Source organism: Syngnathus scovelli, chromosome 11 (genome assembly GCF_024217435.2).
Source record: "Syngnathus scovelli strain Florida chromosome 11, RoL_Ssco_1.2, whole genome shotgun sequence".
Classification (NCBI taxonomy): Eukaryota; Metazoa; Chordata; class Actinopteri; order Syngnathiformes; family Syngnathidae; genus Syngnathus; species Syngnathus scovelli.
Window position 1 is genome coordinate 9177972 of NC_090857.1, and position 22744 is coordinate 9200715.

At 43.9% G+C, this 22744-nt stretch overlaps 1 protein-coding gene across 5 annotated transcripts in view; it reads right to left on the reverse strand.

The window, feature by feature from the left end:
- Positions 1-261: 261 nt before the first annotated feature.
- bsnb (bassoon (presynaptic cytomatrix protein) b) overlaps positions 262-22744 on the reverse strand; it is a 41025-nt gene continuing 18542 nt past the window's right edge. The window contains exons 4-14 of one of the 5 annotated variants that reach the window (XM_068652405.1): positions 17795-18562; positions 10573-16686; positions 7422-9513; positions 6226-7082; positions 5930-6041; positions 5720-5866; positions 5544-5599; positions 5236-5360; positions 2141-4263; positions 1265-1460; positions 262-1164 (exon numbers count right to left, since the gene is read on the reverse strand). In XM_068652405.1, the coding sequence (XP_068508506.1) occupies positions 5559-5599; positions 5720-5866; positions 5930-6041; positions 6226-7082; positions 7422-9513; positions 10573-16686; positions 17795-18562 (10131 nt within the window). In that variant the 3' untranslated portion in view covers positions 262-1164; positions 1265-1460; positions 2141-4263; positions 5236-5360; positions 5544-5558. The other 4 variants (XM_049733261.2, XM_049733260.2, XM_049733264.2 and 1 more) reach the window with 4 other exon arrangements.

Consider the following 22744-nt stretch of genomic DNA (forward strand, 5'->3'; position numbering starts at 1 on the left):
TTGTCAAGTTCAAATCGTGTGGTTGCTAATTTCAAATGATTTCAACCTTTTTGAAAGCGAGCAACAAATACAGATGAGTAAGTTCTTGCTTCCCTCCAATAATTGATGTCACGCTTCCCATCATTCGTGGATGAGTCACACTGCCTGTGAGGTCATGGCTTCTGGAAATGATGGGTTAATACTGCAGGAAAGACGGGTCAGGGTGGGGAGTCTATTCCCAACATGGTTTTTGGGAAATAAATGACTGCAGATTGCTGGTGCTTACACTTTATGAGCTGACACTTTGTCTTTAATAATAAAACGACATTGAGGTCAAGTGCGAGGGGTCCTTCAGACAAGCAGTCGCGAAGAAAAGAAAGCAGATCTCCAAAAAGCGACGTGAATGTCATTAGCCATTTCAAAATACCATTTGGATGGATTTATTTTGTAGTTGGCTGCCGCACCCACAAATCCATCTCTGGTGGCTCGTATCAATTAATAAGGTCAATCAAGTCATCTTATTCCATATTAATGTTTCTATTAATACTCAATTCTTGCTTCATTTGAATAGGGCAGATAGAAGCTTTTCAAGATACGTATATAAGGCAACCCATTAAATCTCAGTGGCAGAGGATGGGGCCCTTGAAGAAAGATCAACATCGGTCAATTCTTTGACATTAAACTTAAGGTCAAGACACAAAAGGGGCTTTTATCTTCTTGTATTTTCCACTCTACTGTCTACATACAAAATTATATGACAGTCTAGTAAATCGGTGCAAATGTTGTCTCAGGTATTAATATTTAACAGTTTGATTTTAGAACAGATTGTTTTTACTTATTGTTTTCCTACGGAATATGTCCTTGAAATATGAATAGATTGACGGTCGATTATAGCGTCCTTGAAATTGTGTTTGGAGTACAACAGCGAGTACAACGATGATTAGATAAGCATTGTAAATATCAAAATGTCAATCACTGTCAGTGATTCCAATGTTGAATTTCAAGTAGGGATACAAAAAGATGATGTTGATACAAGCACTAAATGGAAGCGACTGCTGGGTGGTGAGGAGCAGGTGCGGACCACAGAGGTGCATTGATATTTAAAGGGCAGCGGAGAGATAGACTGGCTCTCAGCATGACACCAGATAGATGATTGGACCAACAGAGGTGCCATCAGAATTATTACTAAAAAAAAATTGAAAAATGCAACAGGTAGAAATCCCTACAAGGCATGATAAGCACTTAATAAAAAATAATAATGACTTAAGCTAAAGAGTTTTCTCACCTGAGGTTTATTTCTTCCCTTGAGACACTTTTGGACTGCTAAATGTCTGCATAAGCCTGAGGGTGAACCGGACCATCGGTAGCAACTCTGATAAGTGGCAGTGAAACCAGATGAAGGCAGCCTACATCTGCTTGACATTTTTCCCCCCGAAGCCTTGGAAAGCAGCTGCGCTAAGGGAATAAGCTGACACGGAGACCTATGTACAAGACAACATTATATTTCTTTAATGTTTATTCTTTTTCTCTGTTTGGAAATTGCAGGGTCAATATTTTCATTGAATCACATTACTGGACATGATGCACCAAAATGTACTAATTAATTTATCAGTTTACAGGAATACACCGAATAGAGCACAAGGTTTCACGATGGATACACGACTGACGTTTTTCCCCATTGCACTTACAACAGTGAATGACATTTTCCAGATGTTTTATTGGTATTTTCCTTTTTTTTTTTTTTTTTTTTGCCCTGCTTCATCCAAACAATCTGATCACATCCTAGATCATAACCACGGAAACCTCCTGATTGTGGGACACCGAAGGCAACTTGTTGCCGTGGAGGTTCTAAAATACAATAAGGATAGAATCTCGACATAGACTGACATGTTTCTGAAGAGGAATTTGTGTTCCGTTTTTGTTCCACTGTTGTAAACAATCAGTACGAGTTAGCCACATAGTCTATGCATAAGCAAGTACCATAATCATCTTCCTTGTTACTGTTAATAAATGTTCTTTTATACACAAAAAGTTGGCATCAAATACGGCATGGGGATGCACATGACAGCCGTACTGCAAACAAAAGCTGTACAGTCGAATGAACGTGTATTTACAGTTAGAATGAGAATGGCTGCACTAAAAGCTGTTAAGTCTTACGTGCCTCGCATCAAGCGGATCTCCATCTCGCGTTTGGATGGCTATCTCGGAGGCACTGTGACATAACGTCCATGTGTCTGCTTGTCTTCCAGCAGCGACCACAACCAGCCAGGCTTGTGCTTTCAACAAAAAATAAAGACATGCCCTGATTTGTGAGTGACTGGCTGAACTTTTTTTTGTTTTTTGCTCATCTTCTGCTCACTGGCCTGTTTGCAAACCTAGGTGATATCATGCCAGGTTGTCATCATTCGGGTATAATCAAGCATTTAAGCATATAAAGATCGAGTCATGCACCTTTAACCACCGTGAAGGCTTGGCTGCAGAGAGATTTCATTTAAAGGTGAATTATATCAAAAAAAGAAGCATTCCATTCACCCCCGCGGGGTTCGAGTAACACAATATGTACACAATTATATTGACACAAATGAAGTGCTGACCATGTGCTGTGTCACAGGTTCAGAGCAGCACAGACGGTCACTGCAAGCCCAGGTCAGGCAAAACTGTCGAGGAACTAACAAACAGCCAAGGAAGCAGCCAAGCAAACCCATGCTACGAAGCAACATGATGGTGGACATTCAAAAAACGGACAGTAGACACAGTTTACCCTTTGGCAACAAGTCCCTGCGGAGGGTGGTGACAGCTCAAGAAACATGCAACGGAGAAAACAAAACATCTCGACTTGGATAGATTCAAACAGTGAAAACAGACCTCAAACTGCTTGACGCGGTGTTGTTGGTTTGTTGTGATGACGTCACTACCGGGTTCAAAAGGAGTCATTGCATAGAACATTTGAATTGCTCAACTACACTTCGTGTGTGTGTGTGTGTGTGTGTGTGTGTGTGTGCGAACGCGAAGAATAAAGGCAGTGGGCCCAGCTTGTTCGTAAGATTGTTGATGATGACTTTCTAACCATAGAGCAGAAAGGAACTCTGACATGGCGAAATATGTGCGTTCGTATGTGTTCCTACCACTCCCGCATGCTCTAAGCATTAGAGTCGAATGCATCTGCACCTAACACACATGCACGTCTGGACATCTGGTACGATGGTTGTAAACCGTTCGACAAACTGTACAACAAGAAGCGTCGGATAAATTCCCCATCGCTTACGTACACAACATTTATACCATTGTGCTATATACCGTTATCTGCATGCTATTGCTTTTTTTTTTTTTTTTTTTTGGAAAGTCACCAAGCAAATTATTTGATGCGAGAAAAGTGACAGTTAACAAAATAAAAAGCTTCAAATATAAAGTTGTACCAAATAAAACAACAAGGTAAAAATGTTATTCCGTAAATACACAAATGACAAATTTACATAATGACATCTTGAAAGATTTTGTACATACAGTAGTATACAGCTGCGTAAAAATAAATGCGTCATGATATGGACATTTGAAAATATACGAGGTATATATATAAATAAAATAAAAAAGTTCTGAATAAGGCTCGTCCAATCAGTGAATATGAGGCAAATTGAAAAGGAACTAAAAGATGAGATATGAAAGCTCCACGCAGACAATAGCAATGGCTTTGTGATGGCGAGATATCGAGCCACTGCCACTCTTTCGTTTGGTCCTCTCATCGGTGTGAATCTCACACTTATGGGCACACTGGCAGTATTTTTTCCCCCCTAACAAAACAACAACAAAAAATAAAGCTCATGACTAATTGTGGCTGTTGGAAAAGTACAGATATGAATTTGTTTTTCTTTAGTTTTCATATACTTGTGCGTGCATGTACACATTTACACAATGCATTCTGTAGAGACACTGAAAAGAAAAGGAGGAGAAGTAAGAACACATTCAAAGACAGGGTTACGTTCCCATTCTGGAATGTAGAGATCGGAGAAACCGAGCGTTCAGGTTTCTTGCTGGAGTTGTCTGCGAGCGATATGAGTCTTCGGTACCAGAAAAACCTTTGACATGCTTGGAGAATCAGCATTAACGTGGAATAAATGATCCACGCCAGATGTGTAATCCTCAGATATGAAGAACATCCAGTAGAGGGCGCAATGAGGCTTTCCTCAATTGGAGCGCAGCCAGAACGCTCCCATCAGTGGGCCTTGAACTTTCTTTTAGATCCCAGAAGGCTTTCTAAGGAGGAGAAGAAGCAGAACACGAGTCCTCCTGGAATGAAGACAGATATATCTGGAAGATTAGTACATCCATGCCAGATCAAATTGACCGGAATAAGAAGACAAACCAAATGAAGGGCTCATGTAAAAGCTAACTCATGCGGGCGGTGCTTTTAGATCCCCTGACATGGACCAGATCAATCCGAATGAAACCAATCAATGAGTGTAAATCACATCTCTGCCGGAGACTTGCAGCCAATCGCAGGCCTGATGATGTCGGTAGTAATCCACTGGGACCATGAGCCGGGTTTATCTGTACATTCTCCTAATGAATCCTCAGACTGGCCACGAACTCAAATTGGCAGACTTGTCAGCGCAGCATTTGTGGCATCTGAATGAAGAACCCCATCAGGTTAACCCTGAGAAAGCTGCTTGGACAGAAGCTAAAATCAAATGAATTCTAATTCACTTTATCTGCTCCTCAGTGGCTTTGCATCATTGAGCAGAATTAGCCCATTAGTTCACTGCAGCATGTAATGAGGACTGCTAACCATGAGTCATGAATGTGCGAGCCTGTGTGTGTGCTCTTGTTCCCGTGCGTCTTTGCGTGAGTGACATTAAATCCAAGCCACAATTAGCCTTCTCCGGCTAATTTTAACCCGGTTTGCCTGGCCTAGATTATTGGAAGTGTGAGGGAGCCACAAGGTAAGATTACTCAGATCCTGTGCTGTTCCTTTTTTTTTTTTTAACAGCAGAAATTTTAAAACCCTAAAGAACTGCAATTTTTCATTCATCTGTAAAAAAAAGAATAAAACAAAAAAATCATATAGATATATATATATATATATATATATATATATATATATATATATATATATATATATATATATATATATATATATATATATATACACACACCCAGTGGATTATTGTCATGATTCTTGACAATAACTCAACGCTTAAGTGAGCAGGTGACAGTGCATTCATCTCAAAAGACAAAGAACAGAAAAAACAAGACACTTACTGATGCTCAGAGGATTCCACGCTTTGGCTTGACATCGTCCGTGATGGTAAAAAGTAATAAATGTAGTTTCATAGGTTTTTCTGGTACCAAGACTCTCATTTTGGATTGTAGTGACGCCGCAGACCCTGCAGGAGAGACATTTTCTTTGATGAAAATCGAACGATAACAATTAGTACGTTCGCTACATGCTAACATTCCATAACATCTAAATTACAATTATTTGCTAATTTTAGCTGAGAAGTGGGTTGCCATCTGCTGCCTCACATTCTACAATGTGACTTGTATAAAAAGTCGAGGTTTTCACTCACCCTCTCCTCTTCAACTTAAAAGAATGAAGTGAATTTCTTCCCAAGGCCAGACAAAGCTGTGATCAACACATAAAAAGCAAAAGATCAACACACCACTGCGACTCAATCATTTTGCACTTTACTCCATGCCACAAAAAACTGAAAAGCATCCAAATAATATTTATCAGCGACTATACCGTCTCCCAGTTTTCCCGCCTGCTCGGCTGCCCCCCCTTGCAGAATTTTGGTCAGAACGTTTTCCCCTTCAGCAGGTGCCTGTCCAGCCGCAGCGCTGCCAATACCACCGGCTTTGCTACCGATCCCCACTGGGGCGGCTTTCGAGCCTGTAGACACAAATAACATGACCACCTTGCACGATTTGTATAAATGAAAGTTGTGAGACTTACCAATGCCTGTTAGAGGCGGTGGAGTCGTTTTGGTAGTCTGAGGTATGCTTGGGACTGCCATTGTAGGCTTCATTCCTGTGGAAGTTGTTGATGGTGCGGTATCCATTTTGACCTAGGAAAAATAACAACTCAACTTACAACAAGACCACAGTAAAGGAGTTTGAACTCAATTTTGGACTTATTAATCCTAAGATTTTATTAATATTGTTTGTTATTTAAGTTGTGGTGGGTTGAATTGTAGCAGGCTGTTTTTGCTAGAAGCTGTTTGTGCACTGTTGACTGATTTGTTAACTAACCGTTGTAGTTGCTGGCTGGCTTGCTGCAGAACCTCCTCCTGGGCGTCCCTGTGTCTGGCTTGGTTTGGGTTGCTGCTGCTGCTGCTGCTGCTGCTGCTGCTGCTGCTGCGATGGTCCACTTGGCTGGCTGCTTGGAGGGGGGTGGCTGTGCTGCTGCTGCGGCTGCTGTTGTTGTTGCTGTTGTACATTTTGCTGCTGCTGCTGCTGCTGCTGCTGTTGTTGTACATTTTGCTGCTGCTGCTGGACTTGCTGAGTACCATCAAGCGCTTCCGAGCCAGGATGTCTCCCTGACTGGCTTTGACCACTTGAACGCTGTTGCCCAGCATGGCCCTGCTGCTGCATCTTGGTACCTGTAGCAGAGGGATCCTGCCTTCTTGTGCGCTCTCCCGCTTGTCTCTGGGTTCGTCCTCCGGTGCCGTGGTGGTGACCGGAAGCCGGGTCACGGGAGAATTCTCCTGAGTTCCGGGGACTTCCTTGGCTAGAACGGGAGTCCGGGCCAGGCCTCCTCTGTGCAGAGGAAGTGCCCCTGCCATCATATCGACCCGAATTGTCTTTGGGGTGTGTCCTGTTAGAACGAGAGGACCTGGGATCTTCGGAGCTGTGTCGGGAAGCGTTGTGCCTCCCGGAGCTGTTGCCATGATATCGCTGGTCCCGTGACGATGCGGAGGAGGAATGGCGTTGATGGTTGTCATCCTGGGGACCGTATTCCTCTGGTGGCTCATCATAGTCATGGTAGGTGTGCTTTGTGCGCCTACCTGTAGACGACTGACTTCCACCTCTGTGATGTCTTGAACGTTCTGAACGAGCCTCTCGAGGCTTTTCAAACCAATCTGTCTCCTCTTGGCCCAAATGATACGCTTTTTTTTTTTTTAAAAACCAGAAGAAAGAGTATCAGTCAATAGTTTTTTCTTGCAAAGTGTGATGTAGATAGAAGCCATGCGATAAAACACACTCCACTTTGTACAGCCATGCACATTCCAGGAAACCAGTGAAAAAAAAAGACAGGAAACCAACTTATACACAGAAAAAGCATGCAGAACACAGAAACATGAAATAACTTATTTTCAGATATCAGAGAAGACAACAAAAGCTATGGCATTCTTCTCGACATTCTTCACTTGGCATGCAGTCTCTTTTCAGCACTTCAAAGGTGGGACAAACAAGTAAGACAGCAGAAATGATTCAGCACCAGTTACCTTCACTGTCTGAAACAGCACAGTGCATGTCGTCTACAAGGTAAGGGTCATCTGGTTTGTACACGTGACTCCTTGGAAGGTCCTTCTTGTGGTGGTCTTGCACATCTGGAAGCGAATGACTCGACCCATACTGGTTCCTCACATCGTGAGCGTTGGCTGCAGCAGAGCTCCGTCCAATGCCTACGGGTTTACCAACAGGACTGATTGGACTCTCTTCCTCTGAATTCTGATTGCGGATGGGTGGTCTTCCACTGTGGCCGCTTCTCTGAGAGCGTTCCATGGCATCCCTCTCGTAGGATTTACTTCTGTGACCTGGGGCATCTCGAGATGATATCTTATCCATGCCGTAGCCGGTGGACCTGGATCTACCGGAGCCGTACGTGCGATCTTCTTCCTCAAGACCCTCGCGACTGGTGCCATAATATTTCTGCTGGTCGTAAGCATTCCTCTTCATCCCGTATGCCAGTTCGTCCTGCTTCTTGGATCGGGACACCACAGTACAACTGCCTCCCGTCGAGGTGGTCATAGTGTAGGATGCCAGATCTGCCTCGACATCGCGAGCTTCCTCGATTGGAGAAAATTTGGATATTTTCTGCTCCATTCCCTGTTTTCGGTGCTTACTACGTTTAGAAGAGACCACGGCAGGAGCGAGATTTTTGGCTGAGACTTTGTGGCTACCGGAGTTGCTCCGTGATGTGTGTTTGTAGTCATCGTAATAAGATCCTCCGCTAACCGTGGTGGTAGTACGACCGTCCATGGTGGTTTGGTAAGCCACCGTGCTAGTTGGTCTTCCGTATGCATCCACTGGCTCATCTTCAGGTCTACCATAGGTGCTGCCACGTCCTGGGCCATTCTCACTGCGGTATCGCCCTCCTACCGGGTGACCGAGAGCATCAACTGGTTGCCCGCTGTTGTCTTTTGTCAATTCGCTGATGTCATCGATCATTACATAATTCCTTGGGATGTTCTGCTCTAAGTTAGAGGTGTAATGTTCATCTGAAACGTAAGCAGATGTTGGGCTGTCACCAGAGTGTGTCAGGCCAGGCTCAGGAGGGCGATATTGTCCATATGCATTGCTGTAGGCGGAGCCATATGAGGTATCCGGCGCTGATGTGGCCACGGAGACTGCTGGGTTGCTGATGACCTCATAGTTCGTGGGAAGTTTCTGCTCCAGATCAGCCAAAGAGGTTTGCCTTGGTCTTTGGTGTACTGTGAGGATATCTGCTTGGGTCGGGTAAGAAAGTCCAGGTTGGTAGGAGCTGTGGCTGGGATAAGGGAGACTTTGGCCTGGCATAGGCTGGCTTGGTGGATGGAAGGCCTGGTGACCATGTTGCATGCCGAGATCTGTTTGGTAAGAGGGTTGGCCGTACATACGGGAAGAATAAGTTCCCTGGGTCTGGTAGCCGGGGCCTGGAGGGGGGTGGGGCTGGAATGTCCCAGGCTGGGGAGCAGAGGATGAAGGGTACTGGGGAGGTTGGAACCCAATCTGATGGTAAGATGAGCCTGGCTGCTGTGTTGGCGCTTGATTTTGAGGATAAGGATAAGACATGTAGCCCGAGGTTGAGGAATACTGCGATGTTGCGTTGAGATCATTAGTAAACTGACTGAGCGGTGCGGTGCTGGGCCTTGTCAGCAAACCATTAGCATCAAAGGTTGCCGTTGCAGTTCCCATCCTGAGGTTATTGAGTTCGCTGTCTGACATGTAGTCTCGAGCATCACCCATACAGCGAAGATAAGCCAACTCTCTTCTCTCCCTCTCCTTCACCATGGTCTCCTTACGTTGAGTAATGCCTAATTCCAAGTAACGTAATTTGGCGTCAATCTCTTTCTCTTCTTCCTCCAGTTCGGCTTGCTGCTTCCTGAGCTTTGACGACTCTTGTTCGACAGCTTTCAGTTCACTCAGCAAGCCTGCCTTGGTGACTCCTTGCGCAGGTCTCGGTAAAACCCTCTGAGGCATCCCCGGAGAACTGTACATTTGTGCTGGAGTAACTATGGGGAGTGGACTCTCTTCTGGAGGGGGGCTGGGAAGAGTCCTCTTTACCTTCCTCATCACAGCATTCTGCTGCTGCTGCTGCTGCAGGGAGGCCATCTGCTGAGAGAGGCAGAGACACATCAGCAGAATGAGCTATAAACAGAATGTGTTTATGTAAATTAGGCTCATTAATGAACCTCAGTATGCACGAAAGGGTCTGCATATCCTAATTTAAGAATTATGTTGACTGATATATAGTCAAATTAAGTACTTCATTTTAATTGACCTACATGCAGAGCCGGAGCATTATTTACAGAATTTTAAATAAAATATTTGATTTTGTGTTTGGGAAAGATTAAAGTACCGTGAACATATAACTTTACAAGGTGGATAATCATTACAGTCAGATTGTCTGAGCGATCCAGAATCAGTATATGAGCCCTCTATTACATTTTAACAAGGAGAAAGCACAGATTAATTTCAGACATTTAAAATGTGTCTGCAAAAGTCTAATTTGTTAGCTTACAAATCTGTACAGTTGTCATTTTTTTCATATTCCTCCAATTATTAAAAGTGGCATGCAGTAAGACGAGAGGAGCATTCTTTTTTTTTTTTAAATGTCTACTTACAATTTAGTTGTGATGGGTAAATCCATGACGACGATTAAAAAGTCGAGATATAAGATTTATATTTGTCTCTCGTAAATTATTCTAGATCATTTTCAAAGCAATATTACTTTACAAGGCTGAAGGAAAGATAAGCATAACAATGATGTATCCATAATGTGCGTCCTACTGGCAACTCTTAAGCATTTGATAGCCAGAAAGCATGAGAGTGAGTGAGAGAGAGAGAGAGAAAAAAGGAGGAAAAGGGGGTGGAGATGCCAAGTAAGAAAAAGTAGAGAAAAGGCTAAAGGGAAATGTGATTCTGGCACGACAAGCATACTTGATATTAGATCCAGTGTATCTTTGCATTGCAAATTATATGGCACGTTTGACTTTATTTTACGAGCGACAGTAATTTCTGTGTGTATTAAATTGGAAAATGTATAACATATAGGAACACCTATAATTAGAAGTACTATACTTGTGAGAAAAGATTGATTAATTTACAGTCGTTAATAGTGTAGAACGCCACTGTTCTTTTCCCTTAATGTGATTAAAAAAATGAATTTCCTACCTGACTGTTGGACACAGCTTGCTGATAATATGGAGAGAATCTGTTCTTGGCAGGATCCTCTGAGGTGGGGCTGAGAGGCTTCGGATCAGACATGGAGCGCTGCACACTTTTTATGGGCCTTGGTAGAGACTGGTGGCGTTGCGGCGATTCAGCAGTCAAGGCCTTTTGCTGGGGCGTCACGTGGGCTTTATTAAGCTTTTCTTGTGAGGCGAATGTTGTCTCCAACATACGATGAGGAGACAATGGCGAGACCGGGGAGTACAAAACCTGAGGGGATTTGGGGGGCTGGCGAGGAGATTCATTGGGTTGCTGCTGGTAACCGATTTCCAGCGGGTCGGGTTTTCGTCTCTCAAACTTAGTGACTCCTTGATGTCTCTGAGAGTTTGGGTCAGATGGATTTGCTATGTGCAGATTTGTGGAATATGGACTAATTGTTGTAGGGACACTGAGTTGGGGAGCAACAACGCCTTGAGACTGTGACTCCGGTTCAGTCTGACAAGCCAGACTTTCTCCCTTGTGGGTCCTCTCAGGTGCTGCGATGTAATGTAACAGGTCGACCTTTGAGCTTTCTGCCATGGTGATATGAATAGCTGGCGAAACCCTACCTAGCTGGTCAGATTCAGTCTGACATGACGAGTCATTTGAGGTTTGAATAGCGATACTTGCAGATACCGTTCTGGATGACCCGTCTGATTTCGTCTCACCGCTGGATTCCGAGTGCTTTGATACACGAGAACGTCGGCGCCTTACTGGTTGCTGGTCCCAGTCGCCTTGGTCCTCTTCATCAGTCTGCACACTGCAGTCTGCAATACGCCTTGTTCTTCTACGCCGGTTTAGGTACCGGTCCTCTCCATCTTCATCATCTGTTTGCACGCAACTGTCTGCTATCTTCTTACCAGAATCATCCTCGGTGCTGTCTCTAAGACGGGGCATGGAGTTTTGCTTCTTCATAATCTTGGACTCAGCCTGTTTGTCAGTGCTTCTCAAAGACATTTCCGACACGGAACTGTGAATCGGTCTAGCCGCCACCATGGCTTGGACCACTTGTCCATCTTGCCAGAATTGCACAGTTTGCCCGTCCTGCTGTAGAACCCTTCCACTTTGATCACAAATCAGGAAGCCTTGAGGAGGCCCTCCTCCGACCACCACCCCTTGTATGGCGCCCTGGGCAGACGTCGCAGCCGCGGCTGCCGATGCCGCCGCCGCCTCCGCCGCTGCGGCGGCCGCCGCTGCCTCCACCGCTGCTGTCTTTTGTCTTTTCTGCTCCTCCAACTGCAGTTGGAGTTGCTGCTGCAGAGACTGGATTTGCTCAAGCTGCATTCTCTGTTGGGCCAGTTGCTCTCTTTGCATTATAAGTTGAGTCTCCCGCTCTGCTTGCTGTTGTTGTAAGACCTGTTGCTTGATGGTGTGCAATTCTTGGATTTCACGCTGAACAATGAGTTGTTCTTTTTCTCGGTGTCGCTGAAGCTCCATTCGATCTCGCTCAAGCTCCTCGTGAAGGCGCAGCTGTCTGAGTTTTTCCAATTCCACACGCTCTCGCTCGAGTTGCAGCATGTGCTCTTGTTGTTGACTGAGCCGCTCATCTTCCTTGCTTTTCTGAGAATCGACAGGAGATATTTTGGATGTTGGGGCAGTAACACTTGGTGGGACTGGTTGGGGTTGACTGATGGATTGAGCTTGAGGATGGTTTTGAGTTAATGATAAAGGTTCGGTTTGAACAGGTAGTTGCTGTGGCTGCATCTGGGCTTGTGCCGTCATGGCAGTTGGAGGATGTCCTTGACCTTGCGAGATCATCTGTGACATATGTTGAGTCTGATCAGCCTGTTGAACTAACGTCGTTTGCATACCGGCTCCTAACGCATTTTTCGTTGTGCTGGCTTGGGTTGGTGGGATGCTTGGAGCTGCAGTTGAAGGCTTTCCAAGATACATGGGAGTTTCATTTTGTGAGGTGCTTAGAGTGCTTGAAGTTGTGGTTGAAACAGGGTACTGGTTTGAAGGAGGGTATGGATATGTTCCTTGGGTGGCCAGTGGAGTTCTCTGACTCACTTGAGGCAACCTGGTAAGACTAGCTAAAGGTACGGCGGTTACGCCTGCGGGGTACGGTCTGTAAATACCTCGAGGCATGGGGTGCAGAACAGGGCCGGGCTGGGTCGTAATTGGCAAGGTAGAGGCTATTGGAGTGTTTATGGTCGAATATATCATGCCATCGCCTCCTCTTAAAGCAGCAGGATACAAGGCGCGTATACTTGCTTGTCTTGCATTGATCAAGTTTGTTAAAGTTTGACTATTGGACAAGGGTCTTCCATCCGGGCCGTACATCAAACTTGCTCTGATTGACGCTAAACTTTGATGGAGATTCAACCTACCTAAATGTGCACCTCTTCCAATCCCATAAGGTAATAACTCGGGATTATTTCCATACCGTGTTGCAAACTGATCTACTGTGTTAAGAGCCGCACACATTTGATTAATTTCCCTTGCGGTGGTTGCACTGAATTGTGATAGATTGGAATCCTGTGGTCCTGTTAACTCATTTGACCCACAGGAATAGTCAGAATTGATGTTTGACATTGAGCCATAACGCCGAATGGGTAACGTTGGGCCTGCAATGTCTCCTTGGTGCCGCAAGTCTGTGTATGAGCCATACTGGGCTCCCATCCCGAGGTAGCCACTGTCGTAAGTCTGATTGGTGTTGCTAAGATCTACTGCCACACCTCCCTTAATATTCCTCTGGTAGTGACCAGCTTCAGTCACGGCAGGCAGATTATTATCAGACATGGAGGGTTGTATTCTTCCCGATGGGACTATCGGCGTTGGGTATGGTTTATGCTCGTCCGTTACGCCCTGCGTGGTCTGAGATTGTTGCTGTTGATTGATATTATAATGCATATGATGAGGAGGAGGTGGTGCGTTTGAGGTCTCAGTGGTAGTTTTTTTATCTGGTGATACTGTTGTGGGCTTCTGAATAAATGACCCCGCACAGGAACCAGCAAATGGCAAATTGTACACAACATCGCAACAAGCAACTTGGTTTTCTGGTTTGATCTGCCCAGTCAAATCCAAGACTTGAGGCACGGGTGGAGGATCTTCTTTCTTGAGTAACTGAGTCACTGCTGCCTGGGATGGTTTACTCTCATCGAGCTGAACCATCATAACATGGGGTTTTCCTGTGGACAGGTTCATGACTGTTGGCTTATTTTGTAGCTCGAGAACAACTCCACCATAGATATCATGCGGGGCATTACAAACAGGTTGGGAAGACAGTGGAGCTACTCTTGCAGTGACTGTAGGCTGGGAACTGGTTGTCTGACTTACTACGAGATCTTTTTTCATCACAAGTGGAGGGATTTGATTGGCTAAGTTGTAACGTGCAAAGGAAGAATGCTGCTGATGTTGCTGGAGCTGCTGCTCGAGAAGTTGTTGCTGCTGCAAGAGCTTTTGTTGTTGTAATTGCAGCTGCTGTTGTTGGATACCTAAATTCTCGAGGCAGGCGTCGATTTTTGGAATAGATGGATCGGAAACTGGCGTCTTACCCTGGGATAAACATACAGCGGATCCCACTCCCTGGCCTAAATCTACACGGTTATGCAAAGGATCTCCATAGACAATGGGTTGTTTGGGTTGAGAGATGAACATAGAACCTGCAACTGTCACACTTACTGTCGTTGGCGTTGAAACGGATACATGTGGTTGCTCCTGTGCGTTCAGGTTCATGATAAGCGGTTGGACAGCTGTATGTCGAACAGATGGCTGTTCTGCTCCCAAGGAGTACTTTCTTGCGTCAGAAGCTAAGGATGTTAGATCCATCCCTTGATCTGTCATTATAATCGGGGCAGATCTCATCGGGGCTCGAAGATCCACAATATTCGTCGGGTGGGTTTGGCTTTGGACCATGACCACTGACGTGCCTGAAATGTTTGAGATTTTACAAAGAGATATATTCTCCATAGAAAGCGATCCTCGACTTTGTGTGCCAATAGCAACGTTTGTTTTTTCAACATGGTGAGCCATCTGTGAGGAATGTTTTGGGGCTTGCTGGGACGAATATGTTTGGGGAGAAGTTGGAGGACTTGCCGATGGATGCTGGGAGCTGTACGGGATTTTATAGCTAGCCTGTGTTGGTGATGATAAAGGGGAAGTGGATGAGTTTACCGTTACAGGTTTGGTGGGATTAGTTGTTGTAGATCCGAGTGTTATTACCATGACCGGTGAATCTTGAGAGGACTGTTGTCGTACAAGACGTGGTGAATTCGACCTTTGAGTTGACGATGGTCCGCCAGGCAGTGTCGGCAACTGCCTGCCGCCACTTCCTGCATGTGTTGGGCTTTGCACGGGAGAAGTGGTGGGTGAGGCTTGTGGGCTGGGCCCTTTGAAAAGGGAGAAAACTTTGTAGGTTAGTGAGGACGAGTCAGGTGATGCCTGCGCTGGCCGTTGGGAGCCCGCACCGGCTGCATTTCGAGTTGTAGCAGTGTGGCTAACTGGAATTTTGGTTGTGGTGACTCCTCCGACAACACCTTCAATTTTGGCACTCTGTGACACCATCCTATTTTGAGTTTCTTTTGAAAGATGTTGTGCTGCATGAATTCCTGGAATTCGTGGGTCAGTTCCAGTTGTGGAGAAGGACATGGGTGAAGAAATCTGGGTTGGGCTTGAGCCGGGGATTAAGGCAGTACTTGTATTGTCCCTAAGTGAATGTTTCTGCTGTGTGGCATGTTTTCCTTGCTTCTGAAGAAGCTGAGCTTTTTTCATCATCTCCTCATAGACCTCCTCTGCACTTTTTAGTGTTTTATCAGCAGATGGCGCCTTCTCTGTTGGAGAGTACAGTGACGTAAAAGTTGGAAGGTTATATTCATTCCCGGATTTGTACAGTTTGCCACCGATGATCTCAAAGCCTTCTGCTTCAGAGTCCATTGAGGGTGAGTATTCTGAACACGATGACCTGTGGAGCTCTTCCATCTCTGCAGCCTGTCTCAGCTCCTCAGTTGGTGACGCATCCTCGATGGGAGAGAGATTACTGGGCGGAGTTTTGGATCTTTCCCGACGTCTCTGTGCTCGTAGCTCCTCCTTATCCCTCTTTGTTTTTCGAGCAGTACTTCGAATCCTCTGTTGCTCCAGATCTCTCATTTGTTCCTGTTCTCTCAGCAGCTCCTCTTCCTCTCTGAGCTCATCCTCCTCAGAGGAGTCCTCAATTGTTGGCAGCAATGGCCCATGCGAGCGATGTCGAGCTTTCCTCTGCTGTTTTGCTTCCTCCAGTCTTGCTCTTCGACTCGGGCTGCTGTCACTGTCATCTTCCATGGATGACACTGACGTTGGTGATGTTCCTGAAGTGTAGCTAGGAGTGGTAGCAGGTAGAGTGGATGAATATTCTCCTTTAGACCTCTCTTCTGGAGAACCAGTAAGACTCTCCATCTCTAGTTCTGGTTCTCGTAGGTCGTGCTCAGTACTGAGTTCCATGTCTCTATTGTAACTATTTGTGTTATTTAACTCAATTGTCTTAAAACGGCGAAGACCCCCAGCCATTACGACATCTTCCTCTTCTTCCACATCTGCTGATTCTTTGGCTGCCTCTTCAAAACTACTGGAATGGTGCGGGAGTCGTCGTCTCTCTTTGTTCAGATCTCCACTAGTTTTATGTCCTTTTTTAGTCCTCTGCTCGCCATATTCCTCCAACTCATCTTCATCGGCACTCATCTCCATAATTTGCCTCCTCATAAACTCTTCATCTGTTAAGTCTTTATGTGACTTCTTCTGTCTTACTGGTAATGGCGAGAGACCACTTTCACTGCTGTCTTCCACATAATCGTGACGAAGCTTACAGCTGAGCTCGTCGTCTGAGTCATCTCTTGCTGCATCGTCCTCTGGACTGATGTCCCGTCCTTGTCCAACAGACAACGAATGAGGCCTATGCTTCTGGTCCGATGTGGTTTTCGACTCCAATAGAGGTTTCATTGATGTCTCTAACTTTGTAATTTCAGAGGAAATGGACACACCCCTCTCATTGAGCTTGACCGCATCTTCATGAATCCGACCAATAATCTCCCCTTGATAGCCCGAGATTCCATCCGAGGAGTATCCGGTGTCACTTAAACTCTGTGTACTTGATTTAACGTGATCCTGAAAGAAAGAAACAGAGAGGAGTCAGACGTAATGAAATACATGCCTTTTTTTTTTTTCAATTAACTGGTTGTAAAGTCAATTACAAGCTTTAGTGCATAGCTTTTATCCCGCTATTTCAGCAAACAGTCATTATTATTGAGCAGTTCTCAATAATAAGGAATAAAATGCACCGTATCAAATACAAATGGGATTCGTAATTGAACATATGAGAGCATGTTACAGTACATGAAAGTGAACAACCATTTCCTCGTAGTAACAATTTAAAAGTAAATCAACCAAAAGGCTTTACGGATCAAATAGATGCCACCAGCAAAATCCAGAAGTGGTTATGGGTTGGATCAGGTTGTCAATACAATTTAATTTGTGATAGAATAAAGAATGTTTTGGTTGATTTTTCCTTTTAGTGTTGCATACAGACAAATGATCAATTCAAACGGTGCGTTCATAAAACCAGACTTTTAAACAAACATCAACAGACAATTCATTCCATTACATGCTTGATTGCTACCATGGTGCATTCTCTTATACATTCTTCGAGATGTTTATGATCATGCGTTGAATGCTCCAAATAGTGTCACCATTTTGTTACGTGTAACAAAACGCTTCAGCGAACAAAAGAGGGAATAGAAACAAAAAATGGAGACATAAAAAAAAAGGTACATATACAACCCTAAAGTTGCTGGGTTAAAAATGAGTCTGACCCAGGAAGTTGGGTCAATTTGACCCAAGTTTGGGTTGTGTTGTACAAAAAATGACTTGTTTTGTGCAAGACAACCCAGGACGTTGGGTTCAATTTCTACCCCAAATTGGGTTGCTTGTGACCCAGCAGTTTGATGAGTGTAAAATTTATGTTGCTGAACAATAAAGAATGGATGGTAATTATAATAAACAAATTAAGAAAATCAAAATTAATAACCCATATTTAACACAAAAATACATGATAACTATTACAAGTATAACAGTGACAATATTATGATAGGACAAATATTGAATAATATCGATGTGATGAAAAAGATGTATACAAGCAACCAAAGGAAACGAAAAAAAAATATTCAAAAGGATAATGAGCGGGAGTGACGAGAAGGCGAAGATTCAAGCAGCTCACTTCTCGGTGTCTTGACTTCTGCACATCTTCTGCTATCTTCAAGTCTTTTGGGCAAGTGACAGTCTCTGACAAGGCTTTCTTTGGTGAGGCCTTGAAATCCTCCTTTTGAGATTTGGGTGGGACTTTTGTCTTCTCTTGGCTCGCCGTCTGTTTGCGTGCCTGAGACGTACCTGTGGGTTTAGACTGGCTGGGTGCTGTTTTTGATGAGTTGGGAGAGATTTTGGAATTATTGGGTGCTGCTTTAGGGGTGGATGCAACCTTGGCACTAGACAAAGGACCCCTAACCTGAGCAGTGGGCTGAACAGATCCCTTCGTCTGCCCTTTAGTCTGGCTCTGACCTTTCGTTTGGTTACCAGACTGAGCAGGACCCTTACTTTGACCTTGGCCCTTATTCTGAGATTGCCCTTTACTTTGGACTGGGGGTTGTGTTGGACCCTTGGTTTGAGAGGAACCCTTAGCTGAGTTGGCAGAACCCTTGATTTGAGGGGAAGCTTGGCGTATCCCTTTGCTTTGAGGGGAATGCTCAGCCTGTTTGATAGGAGAGGCAGGGCCACTTACTTGGGGACCCGATGCTTTCTGTTGCTGCTGAGGACCTGAGGGCCTTGGCCCTGACCGCTGATCCGCTTCTTTCTGCTGTGGTGGCTGCTGATTAGATGCTGCAGGTGGCATGGTGGGAACGGCGCTTTGTGTGGCAGGGTCTGGAATATCTCCCAAACTTCCTGACAGAGCCCTCTGTGTCTGGCAGTTCAAACAGAGCCATTCTTTTTTCTAAAATACAAAAGACAACAGGAATTAGGATTAAGAAACTCGAGTCACGTTTTCCGTATTCCGCGATGAGCTTTTTCTGTATTGAATCTGTCCAAACGTGGCTTTTTATCTATGTGAGATGCTTGACTAATTTGACAATATCTGAGTACACAGATGGAAAGTGCCGTGAATACAAATTCAAACATCTGTCGTGAACGAACGGCCATTCGAACGGAGTCTATGACGCATATGGCTTCCGCTATCAGCAAGACTGCAATTTGTCTTCCATTATTTGCACAGAACATTATCTTCATATGTAAATATAAACACTGACACGACTGAAAGGTTAGCAGAAAAACCTTCGTAGGCAGCAAATTGAACATACGCGGATTAGATATCAGGTCAGCGCGGCAGATCGATGAGGCGGCTCAATGAAATGGGATGCTTATATTACACGTTATGAAAGATGAAATGAGAGGCGGTAGCACCATGTTTCTAATTGCTCTCCGTTTCTAAAAGGATCATCGTTTGCCTGAGGTCTGAAGAGGCAGTCTGTCAAGACTTGCATAACAATACAAAACAAAGCACTGCAACATAAATCTAATTATTCAGAAGGTTGATGAGGACTCTTATAAATTGACTACTGTCAATTTTTGACAAATGTTTTACATCGAAAATGTAATTAGGGTCATTGCTTTCTCAAATACAGTACCGTGGCATTTTGAAGAGAACATGCAAGATAAATAATGAGTCAAGATTGACGGGGGTTCAATCAATTGGAACATTGATTGGCACCATCTTGAGACTCCTGGGGCCTACCAACAATTTGATCTTTTTGGTAATAGGATTTCCCTAACGATACATAAAACAGACACTGTCTATTGTTTGACTGACTGCTTGGTTGCTGAATAGAGATCCGAAAGAACAAACAGTCACGTTGTTGTAAGAGTTTGAGCTGCAGTTTGCTTTTCAGTACATGATGATCAAAGGTCCTGTAGATGAAAGCTGTCATAAAAGTACAGAATTGAATGCACGGCCGTGTCAAACTGGGTAGCGCCTAACAACCATTGTTTGGTTGACTTGCTTTCATATCTTCAATACAGCTTCATTTTGTATACATACTTGAGGGATTTTAATGATTCAAATTTAGCAGGGTTGTTAGCGACACTTCTATACGGTGCGCCAAATTTTCGAGACATATTTATTTTCATTGGGACTTTAAGAGAAGCCTTTTTTTTCCCTAATACAAGCGAACGAGTCTCAGCTAAGAACATAGTGTGATGATCGAGCAACCGACGGGCTATACAGACAGACTTGCTTTGTTTTCTTTTCTCTCAAGCGCGCTACTGAAAAGCTATATATAAACAGGTGCACTCTCTGAACCAACCATCTGCCAGTCCCAGTACTTTCACACATTTGAAAAAAAAAAAGGCTGTGTAGAAATGCTGGTACTGCTTTGTGACCCACATGATTAGTAAAGGTACATTATGTCATATGTCTGATGACGCCGTCTTTTTTTGACAAAGATTTTTATTGGAAAAAATAATTAACTTGATATATAGTTCAACTTGTTTAATATCACTTTAAGGCTGAGTACTCCAAGTCTGAAGTACTCACCAATACCGATACTAAGTAACAAATAGAGGATGGAGATGGATGAAATTTAAAAGCGAAAAATGCAGGCATAGAGGTAGCAAATAAAAAAGATTTTGATAGCAACAGTCTAATAATGTACTCTAAAATTAATTCAATATTAACATTATTTATATTAATTAATATAAACACCATTTTATACATACTTACAGCGATAGTATCTTGTTACTGGTATCGGTGGCCTTTGTGATTATTCGATACAGTGAAATAAGGCCGGTACCAGTTCTTGCCCATCCCTGGTAGAACTTTTTCACTTAGGGCTCAATGGGAACCAAATGCATTCAACCGACGCTACGGTACTGTTGTGGTGTGTCTCTGTGTGTGTTCAGTATATATAACCAATGATGTCATCTTCCCAGAAATATTCACTTTCAACATCCACCCTTTTAAACGTTCTCGTTGGGCATCCAAGTAGAGATAATTTAATTAAAAAAATATTTGATACATCTTCCTGAGATGCCAGATCCTGAATCAGCAAAATGTGAAGTGGCGATATGAAAAGACCAAACTGAGAGTGGCAAATTATTTATGTGGAGTGCTTTAGCTGGTACGGAATATGGGCTGCACCTCCCACCTCTTCCCACACTCTGTGCAGAAAATCAAGCTGGTATATAACAGCAGTTGTTTCAGATTTAGCCATTGAACTCCTTTAGAACAAACCAAACAACTCAATACGAGGCTCGAGCGCAGCACCATTACAGCACATAAGGTGGAAATAAACTCAAACCAAAGCTATAAAATTGAAGAAATGCTTCAATGAATCACTTGACGCCATTAACAGTAATCCACTTGACTTTTTGCGTTTGTATGTGGCAGTGGTGTCATTGAGTCAGGACTTAGGGAGCAGCGGCCTGTGAGTGAGATCTCGTTAGTGAATTGGTAAAGTCGTTAAATGGCGGGAGGTTAACTCGTCTGCTTACTGGAGAGTGTACATCACCTTGGCTCGCAAATTGAACTCAGATGTAGCTGACAAGACTACGTACTAATCTGTCTGTTAAGTTTGGAACGTGTCGTGCCTATCGCTATCCGCTAAAACATCAGCACTAGTTTGTCACTAAGAGCATCCGTTCAAGTGCTTTAGTTAGCTACAAAATGACATCACAGTGCCTCAGGGCTAAGGTAAGAAAATATCACGGCTCAGCTTGGAAATGTCGCATGACCGAACTAAGAAAACAGGTCAGAACTTCATTTATTATTTTTCTTGTCTGGTTAATTTTGCACTAACCATTATATGTTTTACAAAGATGCAATATTTATTAAACTGCACTCAGTATATTTTCTGGGGTAATGTGACCCTTCTCTTGCATTTTTTTTTCCACAATCATAATAAGTCTCTAGCACAGATAATACACCATATAATCATAAAATGAGCTTAAATGCTGTAGGCAGATGCAGGCCAAGCCTAATTTATGACTTGATTTGTGAAAAAGAGCAGAATGCATTCTGTGGAGGCATTGTGATGCAATAGCAAATGTAAATTCAGTTGGAGGCTTTATGAAATTCAGTCGACAAAGCAGAACGTGGTTGCTGGCATGAGAGACAAAAGTAGAACGTGAAAAACCATCCATCCAAGGCGACTTGCGTAAAAGCTGCCCTTTTATTCTCAAAATAATGAGCGAGTGAACACTGCATGTTACCACAAGGAAAAGGTCAGAGAGATTGATCCCATTCTCACAGATTGATCCCATGGCTCCCAGTGGCTTCTGCTGAGACACTACAGCCGCCCGAGGTCACGTGTGCATCTGTGTCTGTCTTTGCATATGTGCGACCAGAGGGCACCCATGTAATTAGGTGCAAAAACGCATTATGAGGTGTCTGCACATATCAGCTCGCTTCCATATTCATCAACATTATATAATGCAGCACACGTCGACAACCATGGAGGAAATCTATAAAAAATACTCAGATTATACCCTCCAGAAGGACAAATAACTCAAAACACAGGTTTGGAAAATAAAATGGTAAATCCATAAGGATGACGTTTCTGATTTCTTAATACATGGTGGGTTATTGTTTGGAATAATCCAATACACACCAAATGCTTTAAAGGTCGGAGATAGGAAAATAAAGGCTGCAAAAAAATTTGCACAACTAAAAACTACTGAGAGCAGAAAAGCACCACTGACAACAGGGGGGAGTGTGGAAAGCGTTTACACTTCCCGCCCATAGAGGGTGCCAGAGAGTGCAGAATGCCATTAGGGAATGTGAAGCCCTGTGGGAGCACACGCCCACACAGTAACATGAAAGCACAGTGCAGAATGACAAACTCATGGGTGGCTGAGCCACATTTGAGCAACCTGCTAAATATTATACTCAGGAGAGGCCTTTATTGATTTATTTTGTTGTCATACTTGCTGGGCCATTTTACAGCTCTACAGCACACATGATTTTATGGAAGCTAAGCGTATGGGTTTATAGGAAACATGCAGGCAGACTGAGTGGAAGTTATAAAAAAGAAAAAACTCTGTGTTGCCCTCCTACTGTCAGTCAAGTCACAGCAAGATCCCTCCTGCGTGGGCTTTCTGTCAGGAATCAGACAGCAGCAAACTG